Source organism: Biomphalaria glabrata, chromosome 8 (assembly GCF_947242115.1).
Source record: "Biomphalaria glabrata chromosome 8, xgBioGlab47.1, whole genome shotgun sequence".
Taxonomy (NCBI): Eukaryota; Metazoa; Mollusca; class Gastropoda; family Planorbidae; genus Biomphalaria; species Biomphalaria glabrata.
In genome coordinates this window covers 34,995,588-35,014,440 of record NC_074718.1, presented here as the reverse complement: position 1 = coordinate 35,014,440, position 18,853 = coordinate 34,995,588, and the positions used below count along the sequence as shown (strand labels likewise).

Sequence of the window (18,853 nt, the reverse complement as noted above, 5' to 3'; positions counted from 1 at the left end):
TGTCCATTGTGTGTGTGTTCATAGTACTTAATGTCTTGTGAGACGTGTTTTGTGCTCGTTCTCTGACTACTTGTATCTTGTTGAATAAAGGATGTTGGTATTTTAGGAGAGTTCTTGCATTACATCTATAAAGGGGAGTAGTGAATAATTTCTGCACAGTGTTTCCTTTCACTAAATCCAAGCTGAGATGTAATCACGTTCTATCTAAGCTCTATCAGTAAGAGCTTAACACAGAGTTAACAAACACTTCGCACGTCTTAGGTCTCGCCGTGTGCACAGCAATTTTTTTTTTTTCACTTGCGTTATTTTAATAAAACGTCTTTTTAATAAGAATATTTTTTGTTGTATCCAATAAAAGGGAAAAAAATCAGCAAAATTGATTCGTACGAAGGTGAACGGAGTTATCGCAGTTAGTTACATGAACGCGTGTCTCTGTGTGCACGAAGAAACGGTGACGCTATAACAGCTAGATCTACACCTAGGTATATAGTATGGAGCAGCAAATGAATAGTCAGGGCTCCTACTTCAGGCTATTTTTTTTGTCTTTTAAAATTTAATAAGTAATATGTATACATTTCAGGTAGATTCCTAATTGAGGCTTTTCTAGTTAGTAAAAAAAAAACAGCTAATAATTTAAAATAAATTAACAGTGAATAATTTTTTTTTTCATCCTCAATATGAAACCTAAGGATTCCATCGTAGAACTAGTCTTTTAACTAGTTCGCAGTAACAGCTAATATTATAACTAGAGTACCTTTTAGTTTATAACATTATTAATTACTAGATATCTATCTATAACATTCTAACCTACAATATTGCTAAGAAACTACGCTACCACATTCTAATTAACTACATCAAATCCATGACATTCTAATATACTGAAGTTTAATTCACTATAATTTCATCCACGGAATTCTTTATCTAATAAATTTTACTTAACTACATACTAATCTATTGATACACACACTCTAACCTACCATATCCTAATAAAATTCATTGAAATCCACTACAAACTAATGCACTACATTGTAATGAAACAATCTGTTACATTATGATCTACTACATATTAAACAATATTAATTAAATTTACTACCAACTTATCCAATACATTGAAATCAATTATATCGAAACTCCACCATGTTTAACTGTAGACTACGCTGTCATTTAAACGAGTTTATTTGTTACAAGTGCAATTATTGTTTGAGAAACAGGGAACATTTATAACTTTGTGATTTTGTTAGCGATAGTTTTACTTTGTTAGGATAGCTTTCTTTCTTAGGATAGTTTCCCTTGTTAGCGATTGTTTCCCTTGTTAGCGATTGTGTTTCCCTTGTTAGCGGTAGTTTCCCTTGTTAGCGATAGTTTCCCTTGTTAGCGGTAGTTTCCTTTGCCATCCTCTTATCCGTTTCGGCCAGTGTCTGAGCCAGTTCAACTCCTCGTGTTTCTGGAAGGAGTACCGTGGCTGCTGGTACCATCACACACATCACCCCGAATACAACATTAGGAACATACGGTACGTGCCTGCTCTGAAAGTGTATAGAAAAAGTTGTAGAGACAAAACAACGATAAAAGTTAAAACGTTAATGGCTTTGATTGAAAATGGAATAAAATTTGATTAGAAATATTGCCATAAAAATTTCTATATAGTACTATATCTTCAACATTCTTAGTATGTACTGACCACTGTTCGAGAATACGGGGCCACGAGGGACCCTGAATAGTTAAAAATAGATGTCATTCCATATCCTGTACTTCTGAAAGGAACAAATACACATTCAATTGTTTGATATATTTACAAATCAGGACTGTGTTATTTAAATTTTATCAAAGCGAACTCGTGTGACGTTTGAGTATTTGTGTCACCAGATCCAAGTCTAGAATCACTACCGACACGCATAGAGGCTGAGACACACATAGGCAGAGACATACACAGACTGAGACACACATAGGCAGAGACATACACAGACTGAGACACACATAGGCAGAGACATACACAGACAGAGACACACATAGGCAGAGACATACACAGACTGAGACACACATAGGCAGAGACATACACAGACTAAGACACACATAGGCAGAGACACACATAGGTCTACATGATCAATTCACACTGACGAAAACTCCCCACAGGTCAATGTCGTTGTCCAGAGCTGTGTATATTCTCTTCAGTGGTTCTACTATGATCAAGTATGCTGCTTCAGTGCTATGTTCTAGAAGGTCATACAACGGAATAAGGGACGAGGGCCATAACCCACAAACTAGAAAACAACAAAACTGTTTACTGGTTTAAAGCTTCAATTGTTCTGTTCTGTTTCTCTATCCACCTGTACAGCTTGCCCAGCTTGTATATACAAAATTATAAGTGATACTCACCTAACAGACGTAGGGAACACTTCAGACACGTACAGAGTGACCGTTGAGTAACCAACGGATAAAGTCACTCTGCCAAGTAATGACAGGACCAACGAAAACCAATAATTTCCCGGGATTTTATCTGCGAACAAAAGAGGCAGAGAGAAATAAATAAATAAATAATAACATAACAAGAAATAGAATTTAAAAAAAGAATCTATCTATCGAGCAAAAGTAAAATAAGACTGCTAAATGTGGACACATCAGCTATTAGAATAGACTTGAATCTAATACAATATTACCATTTTGCTTTGCAAAGATAGTCTTGGATGTAAATTATTTAATTAGATGAATGTCGAAAGGTGTCTCTACAAAGGCTTACGCGTGTGCCTGTGTGTGTTTATAGGTACATTTATAAATCTTAAGAGTGTAAAGTATAAAGTAGCCATTGCTTACCAACGTTAAGCCAATAGCAGGACGTATAGCTGTTATGTGGTATATCTTTGACTTACCAGCTAGCGGTGTATTCAGTATGATGGTTGCTATCAGTAAACAAATTCCAGCAAGTAGGTGAAATATACTTATAATTTTTTTTCGATCAATTCTGTGGAAGAAAAGTTAAAAATGTCACATAAGTGTAAAAAATTTCCCTTTCAGACCATGTGATCTATAGGGCAAATGATCGAAAGGTCATCTATTTCTGTAATTCTGCCTTAGTTCAAGCGCTTATGATGCGCAACTACGCACTATTTATCGCTGGATATTAAAAAAAATTTTTAGAGTGACCAAAAAAAGACAACTGATTTCTTCCTAAATGAAAGGGAAACAAAAACGTCTTTGGTCGCTACGCCGGAAGTAACGAAAGGATCATCGTCAGTGGTTGATTGTAGACCTTCTAGATGTAGGTTATGTTTTCTCTTCTGAAGTAGATCTAGATCTAGTAAAATCTAGTTAGAGTTCTAGTCTGGGCAGCCCAAAAAGATGACCAACAGTGCCCGTGTTCTAGGAAGCTGTCTATTTAGAAAATGTAGAAATGTGTTTGTGCAAGTGCAAGACATTCATAGGGTTAGGGAAGACGTTCCTGGTATAAGTAGATGTAACAACCACAAGGGACTGTCCATTATGCTAAATACAAAACTTGTGTAACATTCTGTAAGGAGAAACACCAAAAAAATACAATATGTTATCTATTATGTTATCTACTATGTACCTATTGATTGAAAGACAGAAGATAACAGTAGCAGGAATGTCTGTGATAACTCCAAGAGCGAATCCCAGGTAAAAGTTATCAGTCAGACCTGGTGCAATCATCAGAAGACCATCGTAAGCAATGGCGTCTACAAACCTGGAAGAATGTTGTTAAGAAACAGCTGAAATTTGTTTAAGATTAACAATGACTTTCTTATGTAATATTTCCTCTAATGTAATAAATATTAAAGGTAAAGTCTACCTTTTTTTTAGGTGATCTCACATATACAAAATTAAACAATACAGTTAAATTACGAATTTAATTTGGTAAGTACTCATGATACATACCTACATATATTATACATTTTAAAACTGTTAAAAGAATTGAAAAGCTTATAATTATTTTCTACTAATGCACGGTTGTCTAGTGGTTAAGCGCTTGATTCCGAACTTGGGGTCCTAGGATCGAATTCCTGTGAAGACTGGGATTTTGCATTTCGGAATTTTTAGGACACTCCTGAGTTCACCCAGCTCTAAGGGTACCTTATTTAATTTGGGGAAAGTAAAGGCGGTTGGTCGTTGTGCTGGCCACATGACGCCCTGCTCGTTAACCGTTGGCCAAAGAACCACATGACCTTAACATCATCTGCTTTATAGGCTGCATGGTCTGAAGGGGATACTTTACTATTGATTAGATTAAACAAAAAAAGAACCAACAACACTAAACAAGAATACAAAGATATTTTCTGTGAAAACACAAACTCTAAATAGTCCCCGGAAATTGTCTACTTAACTCAGGGAGGTCAAAGGCAGCTTTCAATATTTTCAGCAAGAATATCAGAAGCTACGAATTAAAAAAATATCAACAATCACAGCCCTATCTCCGGTAATACAAAAAGACATGTGTACGTATAGAAAGTTGCGTCGGTATTATGTTGACGAAACTTTTCCCTTTGGTTCAATCTCGGAGTAGTTTTTTTTTTCACTTTTAAAACAAAAGTAAACATTTTATCTAAATGTAAGTAGCATATATAACAGAATACACCGAGCGGTAAAGCGCTTGACTCCGGGGTTCGAACCCTGGTGAAGACTGGGATTTTAAATTTCGGTATCTTCGGGCGCCCTGAGTCCACCCAGCTTTAATGGGTACCTGACATTTGTTGGGAAAAAGTAAAGGCGGTTGGTCGTTGTGCTGGCCACATGATACCCTCGTTAACCGTAAGCCGTAGAATCAGATGACCTTTACATCATCTGCTCTATAGACCACAATGTCTGAAAGGGGAACTTTACTCTTTTTTTACACTAAATATAGTAATACAATATTTTTGATAACTTTTTTGGAAACTATTCTAAACTTTGCATAAATAATGAGAATGTGTTCCTGTACTGTTGTATACACTGTAACAGGTTACGTTCTACATTTCTCTTATACCAAATAGTTTTAAAAATAGTGTATTTTATGACAAACTGCTTGGCATATTTACTTTAAAAAATTAAATGATTCGCTTTCAGAAAAAAAAAAGAAACGTAGCCGTTGCATCAGAATTCGAAATGTTTTAAATATCATGATGTGGGATTTTCGTTATTCTTTCTAGTTTCTGTGATCTAAACGGGACTGACGGACAGAGGGATGGACAGACAACACAAAACTAATAACGGCAATTTTTTTTTTGGGGGGGAGGGGTACGAAAAAAAATTAAAAGGCATTAAAATTAAGACGTGATGACAATGCAACTCTATTACTAACCAAATGAAAGACGATAAGCAGGTCAATTTTAAGAAATTTCTATTGGACAGAAACATCCTGAGACTTGTATCATTAGAACTGCCATTCATTGCAACTGAACTCTCCTGTGTATGAAAGCATGTTTGTATAACAGTATAATGTTAACTCTAATAAAACACAGTTAAGCTGAAACCCTCGGGGAACTAGTGAATAGAAGGTAAAAATGACTAAGTCAGTGAGGTCTAGTTGAGAATGAGGGAATGGATAGAAAAAACATGAAAACAAACAGAAAATGTCTTGTGAGCTATCACAGAAAGAAATGCACAGCTTCCTGGCAGCTATCACAGAAAGAAATGCACAGCTTCCTGGCAGCTACCACAGAAAGAAATGCACAGCTTCCTGGCAGCTACCACAGAAAGAAATGCACAGCTTCATGTGAGCTACCACAGAAAGAAATGCACAGCTTCCTATGAGCTATCACAGAAAGAAAAGTACAGCTTCCTATGAGCTATCACAGAAAGAAATGCACAGCTTCCTATGAGCTATCACAGAAAGAAAAGTACAGCTTCCTATGAGCTATCACAGAAAGAAATGCACAGCTTCCTATGAGCTATCACAGAAAGAAATGCACAGCTTCCTATGAGCTATCACGGAAAGAAAAGTACAGCTTCCTATGAGCTATCACAGAAAGAAATGCACAGCTTCCTATGAGCTATCACAGAAAGAAATGCACAGCTTCCTATTAGCTATCACAGAAAGAAATGCACAGCTTCCTATGAGCTATCACAGAAAGAAAAGTACAGCTTCCTATAAGCTATCACAGAAAGAAATGCACAGCTTCCTATGAGCTATCACAGAAAGAAAAGTACAGCTTCCTATGAGCTATCACGGAAAGAAAAGTACAGCTTCCTATGAGCTATCACAGAAAGAAATGCACAGCTTCCTATGAGCTATCACAGAAAGAAATGCACAGCTTCCTATGAGCTATCACAGAAAGAAATGCACAGCTTCCTATGAGCTATCACAGAAAGAAAAGTACAGCTTCCTATGAGCTATCACAGAAAGAAATGCACAGCTTCCTATGAGCTATCACAGAAAGAAAAGTACAGCTTCCTATGAGCTATCACGGAAAGAAAAGTACAGCTTCCTATGAGCTATCACAGAAAGAAATGCACAGCTTCCTATGAGCTATCAGAGAAAGAAATGCACAGCTTCCTATGAGCTATCACAGAAAGAAATGCACAGCTTCCTATGAGCTATCACAGAAAGAAAAGTACAGCTTCCTATGAGCTATCACAGAAAGAAAAGTACAGCTTCCTATGAGCTATCACGGAAAGAAACGCACAGCTTCATGTGAGCTATCACAGAAAGAAAAGTACAGCTTCCTATGAGCTATCACGGAAAGAAACGCACAGCTTCATGTGAGCTGCAATAGGGTCGACTACATTGCTAGAACGGGAGCATTTCTCTTCTCGCTTTTACTTTGTCAGCGCAAGACGCCATTTTTTCGAGTTAGTTGTTTTCCGAAATGTTACACCTAGAGTAAATTCAACAACGAAAAACTATTCCCCAAAACTTTTGACAAATATTTATGTTTTGAAAAGAATTACTAAATGGTAATGTATTTAATTGTTATGTAATACTAGCGTACCAATAGTACTATTAGAAAGAGAAAACAATTCTAAGTTAATCATATTCTTTTCTGAAAAAACGATACAGTCAAATGTCTAAGGCTTCATTTTCTAAACAATGACAATCGTTAATTATAGAAAAAGAGAACTTCAGTCATTGATCAAAGTGTTTGACAGATTGAACTAGGAGCACGAGTAAGACGTAATTAGTTGTTTTTTTTTTACAGTAACGTCTGTATTTCATAAGATAACATAAGAGAAATAAATATAAAAAGTTATTGCAGAATTTATTTTTTTTTTCAAAAGAAAGTTGCATTGAAAATAATTTTCTTGGTTGGGTTACAGCAGCTGCAACATTTTTGTATGAAACAAACATTTCAGCTTTTTTAAAAAAAACATCTTAAATAACTGGATTGTTCAGATGCAAGCGAAGTGTATTGACCTTGATAGCTCAAACAAAGAGTTATTGACCGAGAACAAAGCTACGAATGAAGCATAACTAATAATATATAAGCCGAATAATAATCTTATACGAATTACACAAACAAACAACCAACATGTGTTTTGTGTATACGTTGGTGCAGCATTTTAGAATATATTCATGTTGCGTCTAATCAAGCTAGGGCCCGAGGGATATTGACCCAAGAGCAGAAAGTTTTGGTACAGTCCATTAGGAACGGCATTTTTTGGTATAGCGAAGCCTCTTTTTTTTTCTCCATCTTCAAAGTAAGAGAGCATTAAATCTTATTTGTGTATGATGGTACATTTACTCACTTTATTTAAGCTTTGACTGCCGTTTGAAATGTTTACATCCTCTAGAACGATTTTGTCTTTCTCTAGCAAATTTAAGGCTTTCTGTGAGTCGACTTGATTGATTCTGGCCATTTTCTTAATGAGAAACTCAGCCTCTTTGTAGCGCTTCATTTCCAGAAGCCATCGCAGCGATTCGTCCACAATCCTTTCATTGTAGAAAAAAGTGAAGAGTTTATTATCAACAGTTGCCGCTAAAAGTCTCTAAAACGGTTTACATTTCATGAGGTCATATTACATAAACTAATCTAATTTTTGAAACGCTTTTAATAAAGACAATTTCCACATGGATAATAAAGATTATTATAATTATATCAGTTTACTTGATTACTATTTAAACAGGAATTGAAAAAAAAAATCACGCTTTTTTGTGTCCCTGTAATAATAAATTAACGGGTGTCGAGCCCCCCCCCCCCCCCGAAGGGCTTTTCAATTAAAAAAACAACGAAATATTTGGCAGGCTCTGCACTGTGTTGCTTTTTGCCGTGACTAATTTTGAAATGTGTCAGTGATTCCATATATTGATAATGAGAAAATTTGTGTTATTATTAAAATACTCCATAAAATACACATTTTAAACTGCACCTGAAGCCATTCACTCATATCTAAATTGAATTCTAAACCCTGTTTTAAACGTACAGTTTTAAATTTTAAATTAAAAAAAAAATCATTGTGTTCATTTCCTATCAATTACATTTCAGTCCCCCAAAAAAGTAGAATTTACAAGACTTTACGGTAAAACTTTACGGTCTTTACCACCAAATGAAAACTGTGTAGCTTCCAATCAGTGAGAGAATCAGCTGTGTATAAGTCCAACTGAGATCTCTGGTCAGATGGGTGATAAGGCAGAGCAGCAGCAGAGAGAAGGACCACACAAAGGCAGAAGTTTGCTCAACCAGGGCTCTGTGTTTTGTCGGCATCATTTCTACATTTAGATTATACGCCATCTGGAAGGATGTCTGGAATTAGGTGGATACAAAATGTGCAAGATTGAATGGTTGTAACAATAAACAGAAATTAAAATATAAAAAAAATATGTAATATATAATGTAGAGTGCGAGGTGAATGTATTTCATAAATATCAAAACAGTTTGACCGATCTTAGGATATGTCAAGATGATCTATTATAGGAGAGTTTACTAGATGTAGGTAAATAAGGCATCTTGACTTTATAAATGCATCGGTTACATATACACCATTTATAATATATATATATATATATATATATATATATATATATATATATATATATATAAAGTTAAGTTTGCCTTTCAGACCATGCGATCTATAGGGCAGACGATGTTAAAGTTATCTGTTTCTTTGGCCAACTGTTAACGAGAAGGTTGTCATGTGGCCAGCACAACGACCAACCACCTTTACTTTCCACAACTAAAGTCAGGTATGCCTACCCATTTGAGTTGGGTGGACTCTGGGCGCCCTAAACATCCCGAAATTCAAATTCCAAGTCTTCACCGATATTTGAACCCAGGACCTCAAGTTTGGAAGCCAAGTGCTTAACTACTTAGACACCGCGCCCCCCATATATACATTTATAATATAGTGTTTATAGTGATTATATTTGTAATTAATAATTTGTAATATAAGAAAAAAAAAAAACAGAACAAAAAAAAACACGAAACAATGAGGATAAAAATTTAGCTAGTAAGGATTGAAATGTGTTCACGTGTGTATTCATATTTATAGTAAACGTGAAGTAACAACAACTAAACGCAGCTGATTTCAATGGTAGAAATTTTAATAGTTGACTATTGGCCTGATCCCAAAACTGTAAGTTTAAAAGTAACAAATAAAAAGAAATGTAAACAAAAAACGACTCAACTGCCATGAATGCTCCACAGAGAAATCGTAAGAACATGTAGACAATAAAATTAGGCGGGAATGAAGACACCACGGAACTTAGCAACTGAAGCACACCGGTAAGGACGAACACTTTTTTACGACCATATCTGTGGAATAGGAGAGCTTATAACTTATTTGTTATGCGTTAAATAAGATAAGATAACTTAACACAAGAAAAAAAAGAGAAGTGGGTAAATCTAATTAAGCAAACTCATTAACACACACACACACAATTTGAAACGAACAAATATACATATATTTATAAATTATTTTGTGAACTGTATGTTTATGAGCTTTGGAATTCCCAGGGGTGAAGTGTGCGTAGACCCAGACAAATTGCATTTTTCGGTGTCAGAAAGAAACAAAAGAAAGCGTCTTCTATGTTTGAGATTGAAAGTCATAGATATACAAGAGAACTAACTCTGTTCTAACCTGTCAGATAGGGGAGCAAAAAACAAAGATCCGAACATCTGACCTCCAGCGTAGACACTTTGAGTGGCATCAGAAAGGGATTCACTTTCACAGACCAAGTCCCACTGTTTTATAACGAGAAAAGTGTATGTTTATATAAAGCATGACAATATAACTTAAGTAACAAATGTTCAGTAGATATAATACATAATTTAATTTTAATTGTAGTTCATATTTGTTGGTTACAGTGTTAAATGCCTGGTAGTATAAATGGGGCACAATGAGGTTAAACAATTTATTGGACATTTTCATGCTAAAAATCAGTCAATCTCCCCTTTGTTTATATATTACTTTGATTGCTGCCCCCGAAAGGGGAAAGGCCACTTTCTGGTTTTCTATGGTCTACCTGTCCGTCTAACTGTCGTGTTAAAAAAAAAATAAAACAAATTCAGATATTGAAAATCTAATTTCATGATATATTGCGACTTGTGAAATACTGGTGCAAAGGTTACTTTTATCTACTAAAACTGGACCTTTTTGCTATTTAAATTTAATATGTAAGCAGTTTTTTTTCATGAAAGTATATCATACAATAAAGAGAAGTAACTTTTTTTTTTTTCTAATTACATGTAAACGATTATGTTACTCCACCATAAAATGTTACAAAAATATTTCTACAACTTATTGTTTTCTTTTATTAAAAGTGTAACCACACAAAGAAGTATGTTCCAAAAATTAATAATAATATTATGCATGTATATTGGTTTAAGGTTAAAAAAAACAAGTGGTGTCTAGTGTAATTTCTTGAACAGATATATACTGGTCATTAACATTAATTTGTAGGGCTTCTTCCATAGGCCTTGAATGAGAGATTAGCTCTTCAAGAGACATTTAGGATTTGGCACAATGAACCATATTTTCGTATTCACAAAGGCTGCAGGATACATCTCTGAAACCGAACAAAAATCCGCTGCAGAGGAGAGACGCTGACGGCAAAAAGAAATCTTAATCGACCATCGGCGGAAAATGGCTATGCTTGCTCTGGTTGGGGCAAAATATATAGGTCACAACTGGTGCTGCGTAGCCACGAGAAACACTGCATTCCTCATTAATCTTCGGACTTGAAGACAAGCCTAATGAGAAACAGCATTAATATATCTGACCCCCATATCAAGACAATCATATCTGCAACACTTTCGACTCTTTTGTTGCGTATGTAAGGAGCTAGGGCTGTGGTTGTTGCTAGTTTGCAAATAATAAATTCTGATATGCGTGCAGAAAATGTTAAAACTTGACTTTCACAAGCCTGGTCCACCAAAGGGGCCGATCTTGAGTTTCACTTTCACTCTTGTACTCTCTTTATCATATTATCACTCTTTGACTCACTGTCTCTTACTTCCGCGTAATACTATACTCTTCATCTCGCTATTATATATTCTCTCTATCTTTCTTTTCAAAACTATATGTTGATACCAGAATAGATATTTAACAACGCCAGTATGGCAGAGGGAACAAAGAGAATAGATATTAAACAACGCCAGTATGGCAGAAGGAACAAAGAGAATAGATATTTAACAACGCCAGTATGGCAGAGGGAACAAAGAGAATAGATATTTAACAACGCCAGTATGGCAGAAGGAACAAAGAGAATAGATATTTAACAACGCCAGTATGGCAGAGGGAACACAGAGAATAGATATTTAACAACGCCAGTATGGCAGAAGGAACAAAGAGAATAGATATTTAACAACGCCAGTATGGCAGAGGGAACACAGAGAATAGATATTTAACAACGCCAGTATGGCAGAGGGAACAAAGAGAATAGATATTTAACAACGCCAGTATGGCAGAGGGAACACAGAGAATAGATATTTAACAACGCCAGTATGGCAGAAGGAACACAGAGAATAGATATTTAACAACGCCAGTATGGCAGAAGGAACAAAGAGAATAGATATTTAACAACGCCAGTATGGCAGAGGGAACAAAGAGAATAGATATTTAACAACGCCAGTATGGCAGAAGGAACAAAGAGAATAGATATTTAACAACGCCAGTATGGCAGAGGGAACAAAGAGAATAGATATTTAACAACGCCAGTATGGCAGAAGGAACAAAGAGAATAGATATTTAACAACGCCAGTATGGCAGAAGGAACAAAGAGAATAGATATTTAACAACGCCAGTATGGCAGAGGGAACACAGAGAATAGATATTTAACAACGCCAGTATGGCAGAAGGAACACAGAGAATAGATATTTAACAACGCCAGTATGGCAGAAGGAACACAGAGAATAGATATTTAACAACGCCAGTATGGCAGAGGGAACACAGAGAATAGATATTTAACAACGCCAGTATGGCAGAAGGAACACAGAGAATAGATATTTAACAACGCCAGTATGGCAGAGGGAACACAGAGAATAGATATTTAACAACGCCAGTATGGTAGAGGGAACAAAGAGAATAGATATTTAACAACGCCAGTATGGCAGAGGGAACAAAGAGAATAGATATTTGACAACACCAGTATGGTAGAGGGAACAAAGAGAATAGATATTTAACAACGCCAGTATGGCAGAGGGAACACAGAGAATAGATATTTGACAATGCCAGTATGGTAGAGGGAACAAAGAGAATAGACATTTGACAATGCCAGTATGGCAGAGGGAACACAGAGAATAGACATTTGACAATGCCAGTATGGCAGAGGGAACAAAGAGAATAGACATTTGACAACGTCAGTATGGCCGTGAGAGCCAAGAACGAGAAAATGTGTTTATTTTTATATTTGAGAAAAGAGCTTCTGAAATCACAACAAATTTCCAATAAGTATCAATAGAGCCTTCTAGTCTTAGTTTTAAAATGACTCGTAGCATGCTAGGCATTGTTACAGGTGGTTGTCTTGTAGCACCAAACTGCTGGTAGACAACTAAACCGTTTTAAGGGTAATTTATCTTAACTAATAAACCTTTTAATAACTTGAATAACTGCCTTTTGTGAACAAAAACTAAATAGAACTGAAATTGAAATGAGATGAAATAACTGTAAAGACTTTTAATAATATTCTTAACAAAATTAAACTCACTACAATAACACAACATTTCAGTCTTAGGTTCTGGAGTCGACTCCCCTAAATAAGACCAAGTGACGAAAATACCACCTATGTTGCATCTTTCACAACCAATCGCTTACCTCTTTTCATCATCACCATAGAAACACACACACACACACACTCCATAACACTTGGGACACAATTTTTACCTGTGTAACAAATGTTGACTTTGTTTCCCCTGTATAAATGTAGTTGGCATGACAGGACTGACTGAAGATTGTATCAGTTCCGTTTGTGACATCGATGCTGCATTCTCCAAAAGAGACATTAAAATAGGTGCCACCACTAGCTGACATGACATCATATGTCACATTAGATACAGTGACATTGAGACTTTGAGGAGGCTGGCATTGGTGTGTAACAGTTTTACCTGTGTGTTATTTGTCAGTATTTGAATAAAATGATTTTATTTAGATTATTTACTCCAAAATCTAGGTTTAAATAAGATTCCGCTAAAGTGAATGCATATCTATTTCTAATCAAGAAGAGTGTGGATTAAAATCTCTTATATACATTAGACTAGATTAGTCTTCTCAACTGTTATGACCTAGATCTTAGTTCAATCTGCAAGAATGATTCCCGTTTAAAAAATGTAGACTTGATTAAATCTGAGGTATACACAAATTTTTTTTAGGTTTCACTAATTGTAAATTTATTTTGCGGCGATGTGTGAATCTCGCAAAACAACTTTTAAAAACTGAATTAAAAAAACAAGGTTACAAAACTGTTTGTGTTGAAACACAAACTCAAAATCGACCCCCGAAGTGGTCCACCTAGAGTCTTCATCAGGATTCGAACACGGGACTTCCGATTCCAAGTGCTTTACCCCTCAGCCACAGCATCTCTCTATATTTATTTAGCGTACACTTATATTTTTTAAAATAATAATTATTAACCTTATCCATACATTCAAAATTAATAACATGTTACATGTAATAAAGAGAAACTAAAGATATTTATTCTTCTAACAAAATTAGATAAATTCGAGACACGAAAAAAATTCTTGACCTAGGCCTACTTTAGCTAGTGAGCCAGCTACAGTTGTGTACAAATGACATGACAAGACTTTCCCTCCGGAAATAAAAATTAATATCTCCATTGTCATTAGTCATACAAAGTAGACCTAGATCTAGCTAGATCTAGACCTAGTTCTAGATCTAAATCTAGATCTAGAACAATATATAGAATCTTCATATAGAATCACACTAATCGTATGAATTCACTAATTTAATATTTAAATTACTAGACCAAGGCCAATGTTCGGGGGCCGCTAAAAAAACAACACTTAAAAAAGACATTTTTTTCTTTAAGCTATTGTTTTCAAATTACCAAAATCGACACACTTAGGCCTAAAAAAAATCTTTTTTTTATTGTCACCAAACTCTACACGTCACGTGACCTAGATGTCGTTTTTACAAAGCTATTTTAACTTCTTCTTTCTGCCTGGGTAGAATGTAGTACACGTACACTTCTGTCATAGTTTCCATTCTCTTTGTTTCTAGTCCTCAGACATTTGTTTTTCGGCAATAAATAGATGGTTTATCTATTCAATAAAATGTAAAGCTCATTTAAAACAGACTTTCAGACAGTTAATTACATTTATAACCACATACTTATTTGCTAATATTCTAGCGCATAACTTTAGTTAGTAGCAAGTGTAAGAAACAAAAGCCACGACTTATTTGATGTTCACAACCATTCAGACCTCTGCGAACGACATTTCGTGTAAAGAGGGGTATTGGACTGTGGAAGGTTATTACCCCTTTAAAATATCGATCGCAAGCTGGAAGAAATGGAAGATTTTGTAACATGAAACACAGCACACCTCCTTAATCTTTCGACTCGAAGACCAAAATTAAAGTCGCGCTAAACAAAGATAATTAATACAAATGTTTCCAATCACACACATTTATTATTGATAGCCTGGAGCTAAACAAAAAATTAATTACATGGTAGATTAAAAATACTTGTACCTAATTGTCATTACATTCTAATGTAATACCAAAAAGGAAATGTCACCATATCGTGTAAAAATAAAAACAAATCTAAATTTCTGCACACTTATGTGTCACTCTATCTGCAGTAAATGTCATCCCAATGAAAGTTGAACATGCCTAAATGTAAGCCTACCTAGATACAATCACATCATTTCAGATCTAAATTTCACTATTTCTTATTAATGTCAAGTCCAGATGTCACTACATCTAAAGAAAATGTCATCCTAAATTGCTTATATCATGTCATCATTGTTTTCATAACTAAATATCACATAGCTAAATCTTCCCAAACCATAATTATCGTTAACAAGTCTAAATGGCATCACACTTAAATGTTTGAATATCTAAATGTCATGAACACTATGACAATTTAATGTCACTAAAATGTCATCATGCAATATCTAAATGCTCACATACCTAAATGTCACTATACCTAAATGTCATCAACGTCATCGTACCTTATTATCACTTAGCGAAATGCCACCTTAGCAAATGTAAATTTCAACATGTCTAAATGTCGTCAAACTTAAATGTCACCATAATGTAATGTCAACATACCAGTAAAGACCACCGACTCCGCGTGTATCGCCAAAGTTATAGTCGACAGAAGAAGCACCCCACAACGTAACACTTGATAAGATCCTCTCCAGTTGAGAGAAGTGAATATGTCATCAACAATAGCACCTTCATCCAGTTCTGTAACAGTTTCTTCGTCAATTTTTACAATAGCACCTTCATCCAGTTCTGTAACAGTTTCTTCATCCATTTTTACAATAGCACCTTCATCCAGTTCTGTAACAGTTTCTTCATCCATTTTTACAATAGCACCTTCATCCAGTTCTGTAACAGTTTCTTCATCCATTTTTATAATAGCACCTTCATCGCGTTCTGTAACAGCTACTTCATCCATTTTTATAATAGCACCTTCATCCAGTTCTGTAACAGCTACTTCATCCATTTTTATAATAGCACCTTCATCCATTTTTATATTAACCTCTTCATAAATATTTATTATTCCATATTTACCAATTTCTGCTACTGTATCTTTATTCCTTTATACGTTATACATTTTCCTTTTAAACTGAATAATTTGTTCATAAAGTAATAGACTATTGTATCTATCACATTTTTACGAAAACGTCTAGAAACACTCGATGCCTCTAGAAAGAACTAGGGCAGTTCTCACAAACCAGAAGAACATTTGTAACTGATAACGTAGGGCTAACATCTTGAGTAGCATCATACTAGTCTTTACACTATCCTGCAGATGTTATATCGATATAGATATAAATTAAACAGATCAACTGTTTGAATCTAGTACTCTTGTCAGAGGCGTGCATGACAATATTAGGACGTCTCAAAAAGTGACAAAACTCTAAAGTTTTTTTTCTGTTGCATTTATATTTGTTGACTTGACTTATAACAATCAAAATGCTAACAGTCCTTTAAAAAAAAACAAAGCTTATCTAAGGGGAAGAGCCCCGCAATTACAAATATACAAATATCTCAATAATGTAGAAATTATTTCCCTTATTCGAAGAAAAATTCTTATCAATATTCAATTGATTAACTTGTACATTCTTTAATCGATTCATGTTTTTATAGGCACAATAAATAACTGTTTCACACGTCAACTTGATTTGAGAATGGGTGTGGGAGAAATAATTTATTCAATTATCTAAGGGGACGAAACCATTAATATTAAACCGTATCTGTTAATACTGAAGGATGAATTTCCCTTGTAGGTTTCAAAGAAAATATTTTTTTAATTTTTTTTACCAGTAACTAATTGACTAATTTGTTAATTTTGTTTACTGATTCATGTCTTGTTCATGTCTTGTCTCTGCCAATTGTTCAAAGTTTCAAAGTTTTATCACTTATTTTTCTTATCTATGTATTATCTTATCTTATACATCACAGACGTTAGTTCAAAAGAGAAGATAGTTACGTCCTACACATTTCATGTGTCAATCTACTAATGTACGCAAGACTCCCTTTGTCTCTGGTTTTCCAGATTTCTTCCTCCACAATTAATTAGAGACGCATTTATTACGATGTTTGTGGTATTGTATTTTCTAGTTCAATAGTTGAACCTTTAGCAGTCAAACCATTGTCGTCAAACTGAGTCTCTCCTTTTTGTTACAAAGCTTTTATCAGCTCACTCTGTCTGTCCGTCTGTTTATCAATCTGTCTGTCTGGTACAAAGTTTGATCATGTTTTTTTCTTCCATTTCCCATTCTGGGATCAAATTAAAATTTTGCTTTATTAGTTTTATATAGAAATAAGGTGAATAAATGCTATGTAATGAGAGATGTTCATATATGCATTTGTTTAAACCATTTAAACCTTTATAAGATTTTGATACGTTTTTTTTCCCACTTCCCATTCTAGGATTAAGTTGAATTTCGCTTAATTATTCATAGTCCATGAGAATACAAGAATCAATCTAAAATTAAACTATTAGTTAATCTTTAAGTAGTTAAACATTCATTTTCTTTTATATAGCAGAAAGGGACATAAACACTTAAAACTTCAGATACATGTTGGTAATTAGAGGTTCTTTTCTTTCAATAAGCTTTGTCTTTAAAATTATTTTTTTTTTTTTTTTTTATTTCATCTCTACTTTCTGTCCGTTACTGTCTAAGAACTAAAGAATGGGAATGAATAAGAAATCGGAGCTTCCCGAATCGTTTGAAGCTGTTTTAGCGGTTCATATCCTAGACCTAGACGAATAACAGACGAATCTTGGTCTACTATTTGTTAGTAATACTGTAGTGTTCGAGTAGTGCGGCCGCACTGGTCTAGAATCATGAAGGGGTGACATCAAGCTATTAAAAGTTTAAAAAAGAATAATTACACATCTCTGTTGTGGCGTGTTGACCATAATGTGGACGAGATTGTATCTTGATGATGCTTGACTTGACGTTATTTAACTTGACTGATAATGTAACCTCGCGATGAAATATTAAATACGAATCAACAAACACACACAGACATAGTAACACCATCAAGTATAAAAGATGATAAATATTTAAGCCAAGAATTCAGGGAATCTGTCCAAAGTTCCTGTTACTGGAATAAAGTTTAAAAAAACAACACTCTGAATAACAAGTCTATTTCCAAGTCTTTCACATAACTGTCTTTTTATTTGCGGACGCTCTTTGGTATAAATAAATGAAAACCTTGTAACGTGTATGTTTTATAATAAGCAAATTCCCATCTTTCATCTGGAAACACTTTCAAAGAAGCATAATTAAAAAAAAAAAATTCTATTTATACAGAGCTGGACACTGTACCAAAAGTGGCCTTTGATTTAAATCCTTTTTTTGTAGACCATTCCATTTTTAAATTTCATGTTCACACCGTTGTTGTATCCCTCAAGTACAGCTATAAACGATGCACTATGAACAATTTCGGATATAAGTGCATTCAGAAATCTGAGACCTTGGTTCTTTGTGATAAACATTACAAACTGATCTTACTTCTGACTACTCCCTTATGCAACTCAGCGCCGAATATTTTTCTTGAGTTTCATACAAAGTAAATAAATAATCTACTGTTTAAGACAGTCAGTAAAATCATACTGTTGTCCATTATGAACAGCATCCATGCCACAGCAAAAGGTGCCAGTTCCGATGTGTTGGACATGTAGTCCGCATGCCAAACGACTTGTGTACGGGGTGCTGTGTGCAGGAAAGCGGTGCACAAGCACAAGCGATGCAAAGACACCCTTAGGAGCTCCCTTCAGGAGTGCGAAATT

General features: G+C 34.8%; 1 protein-coding gene across 1 annotated transcript; it reads right to left on the bottom strand.

Moving 5' to 3' along the window:
• Positions 1-868: 868 nt before the first annotated feature.
• Positions 869-16,352, bottom strand: LOC106074517 (solute carrier family 22 member 6-like). The gene is made up of 12 exons (XM_056037276.1): positions 15,652-16,352; positions 13,246-13,466; positions 10,003-10,106; positions 9,551-9,677; positions 8,467-8,669; positions 7,675-7,858; positions 5,291-5,394; positions 3,566-3,700; positions 2,868-2,959; positions 2,377-2,497; positions 1,682-1,754; positions 869-1,526 (listed from the first exon to the last, which is right to left on the bottom strand). The coding sequence occupies exons 1-12, from the start codon at positions 16,073-16,075 to the stop codon at positions 1,353-1,355; spliced, it is 1,962 nt and encodes a 653-aa protein (XP_055893251.1). The 5' UTR covers positions 16,076-16,352; the 3' UTR covers positions 869-1,352.
• Positions 16,353-18,853: the final 2,501 nt, after the last annotated feature.

Excerpts from the sequence above, each read along its gene's own strand:
- LOC106074517 (XM_056037276.1), bottom strand. The coding sequence starts at position 16,075 with ATGGATGAAGGTGCTATTATAAAAATGGATGAAGTAGCTGTTACAGAA. Across the intron at positions 13,467-15,651 it reads GGAGTCGGTGGTCTTTACTG|GTAAAACTGTTACACACCAA; the intron begins GTATGTTGACAT and ends AATAACACACAG. Across the intron at positions 8,670-9,550 it reads TCTGTGGAGCATTCATGGCA|ACATCCTTCCAGATGGCGTA; the intron begins GTTGAGTCGTTT and ends ACCTAATTCCAG.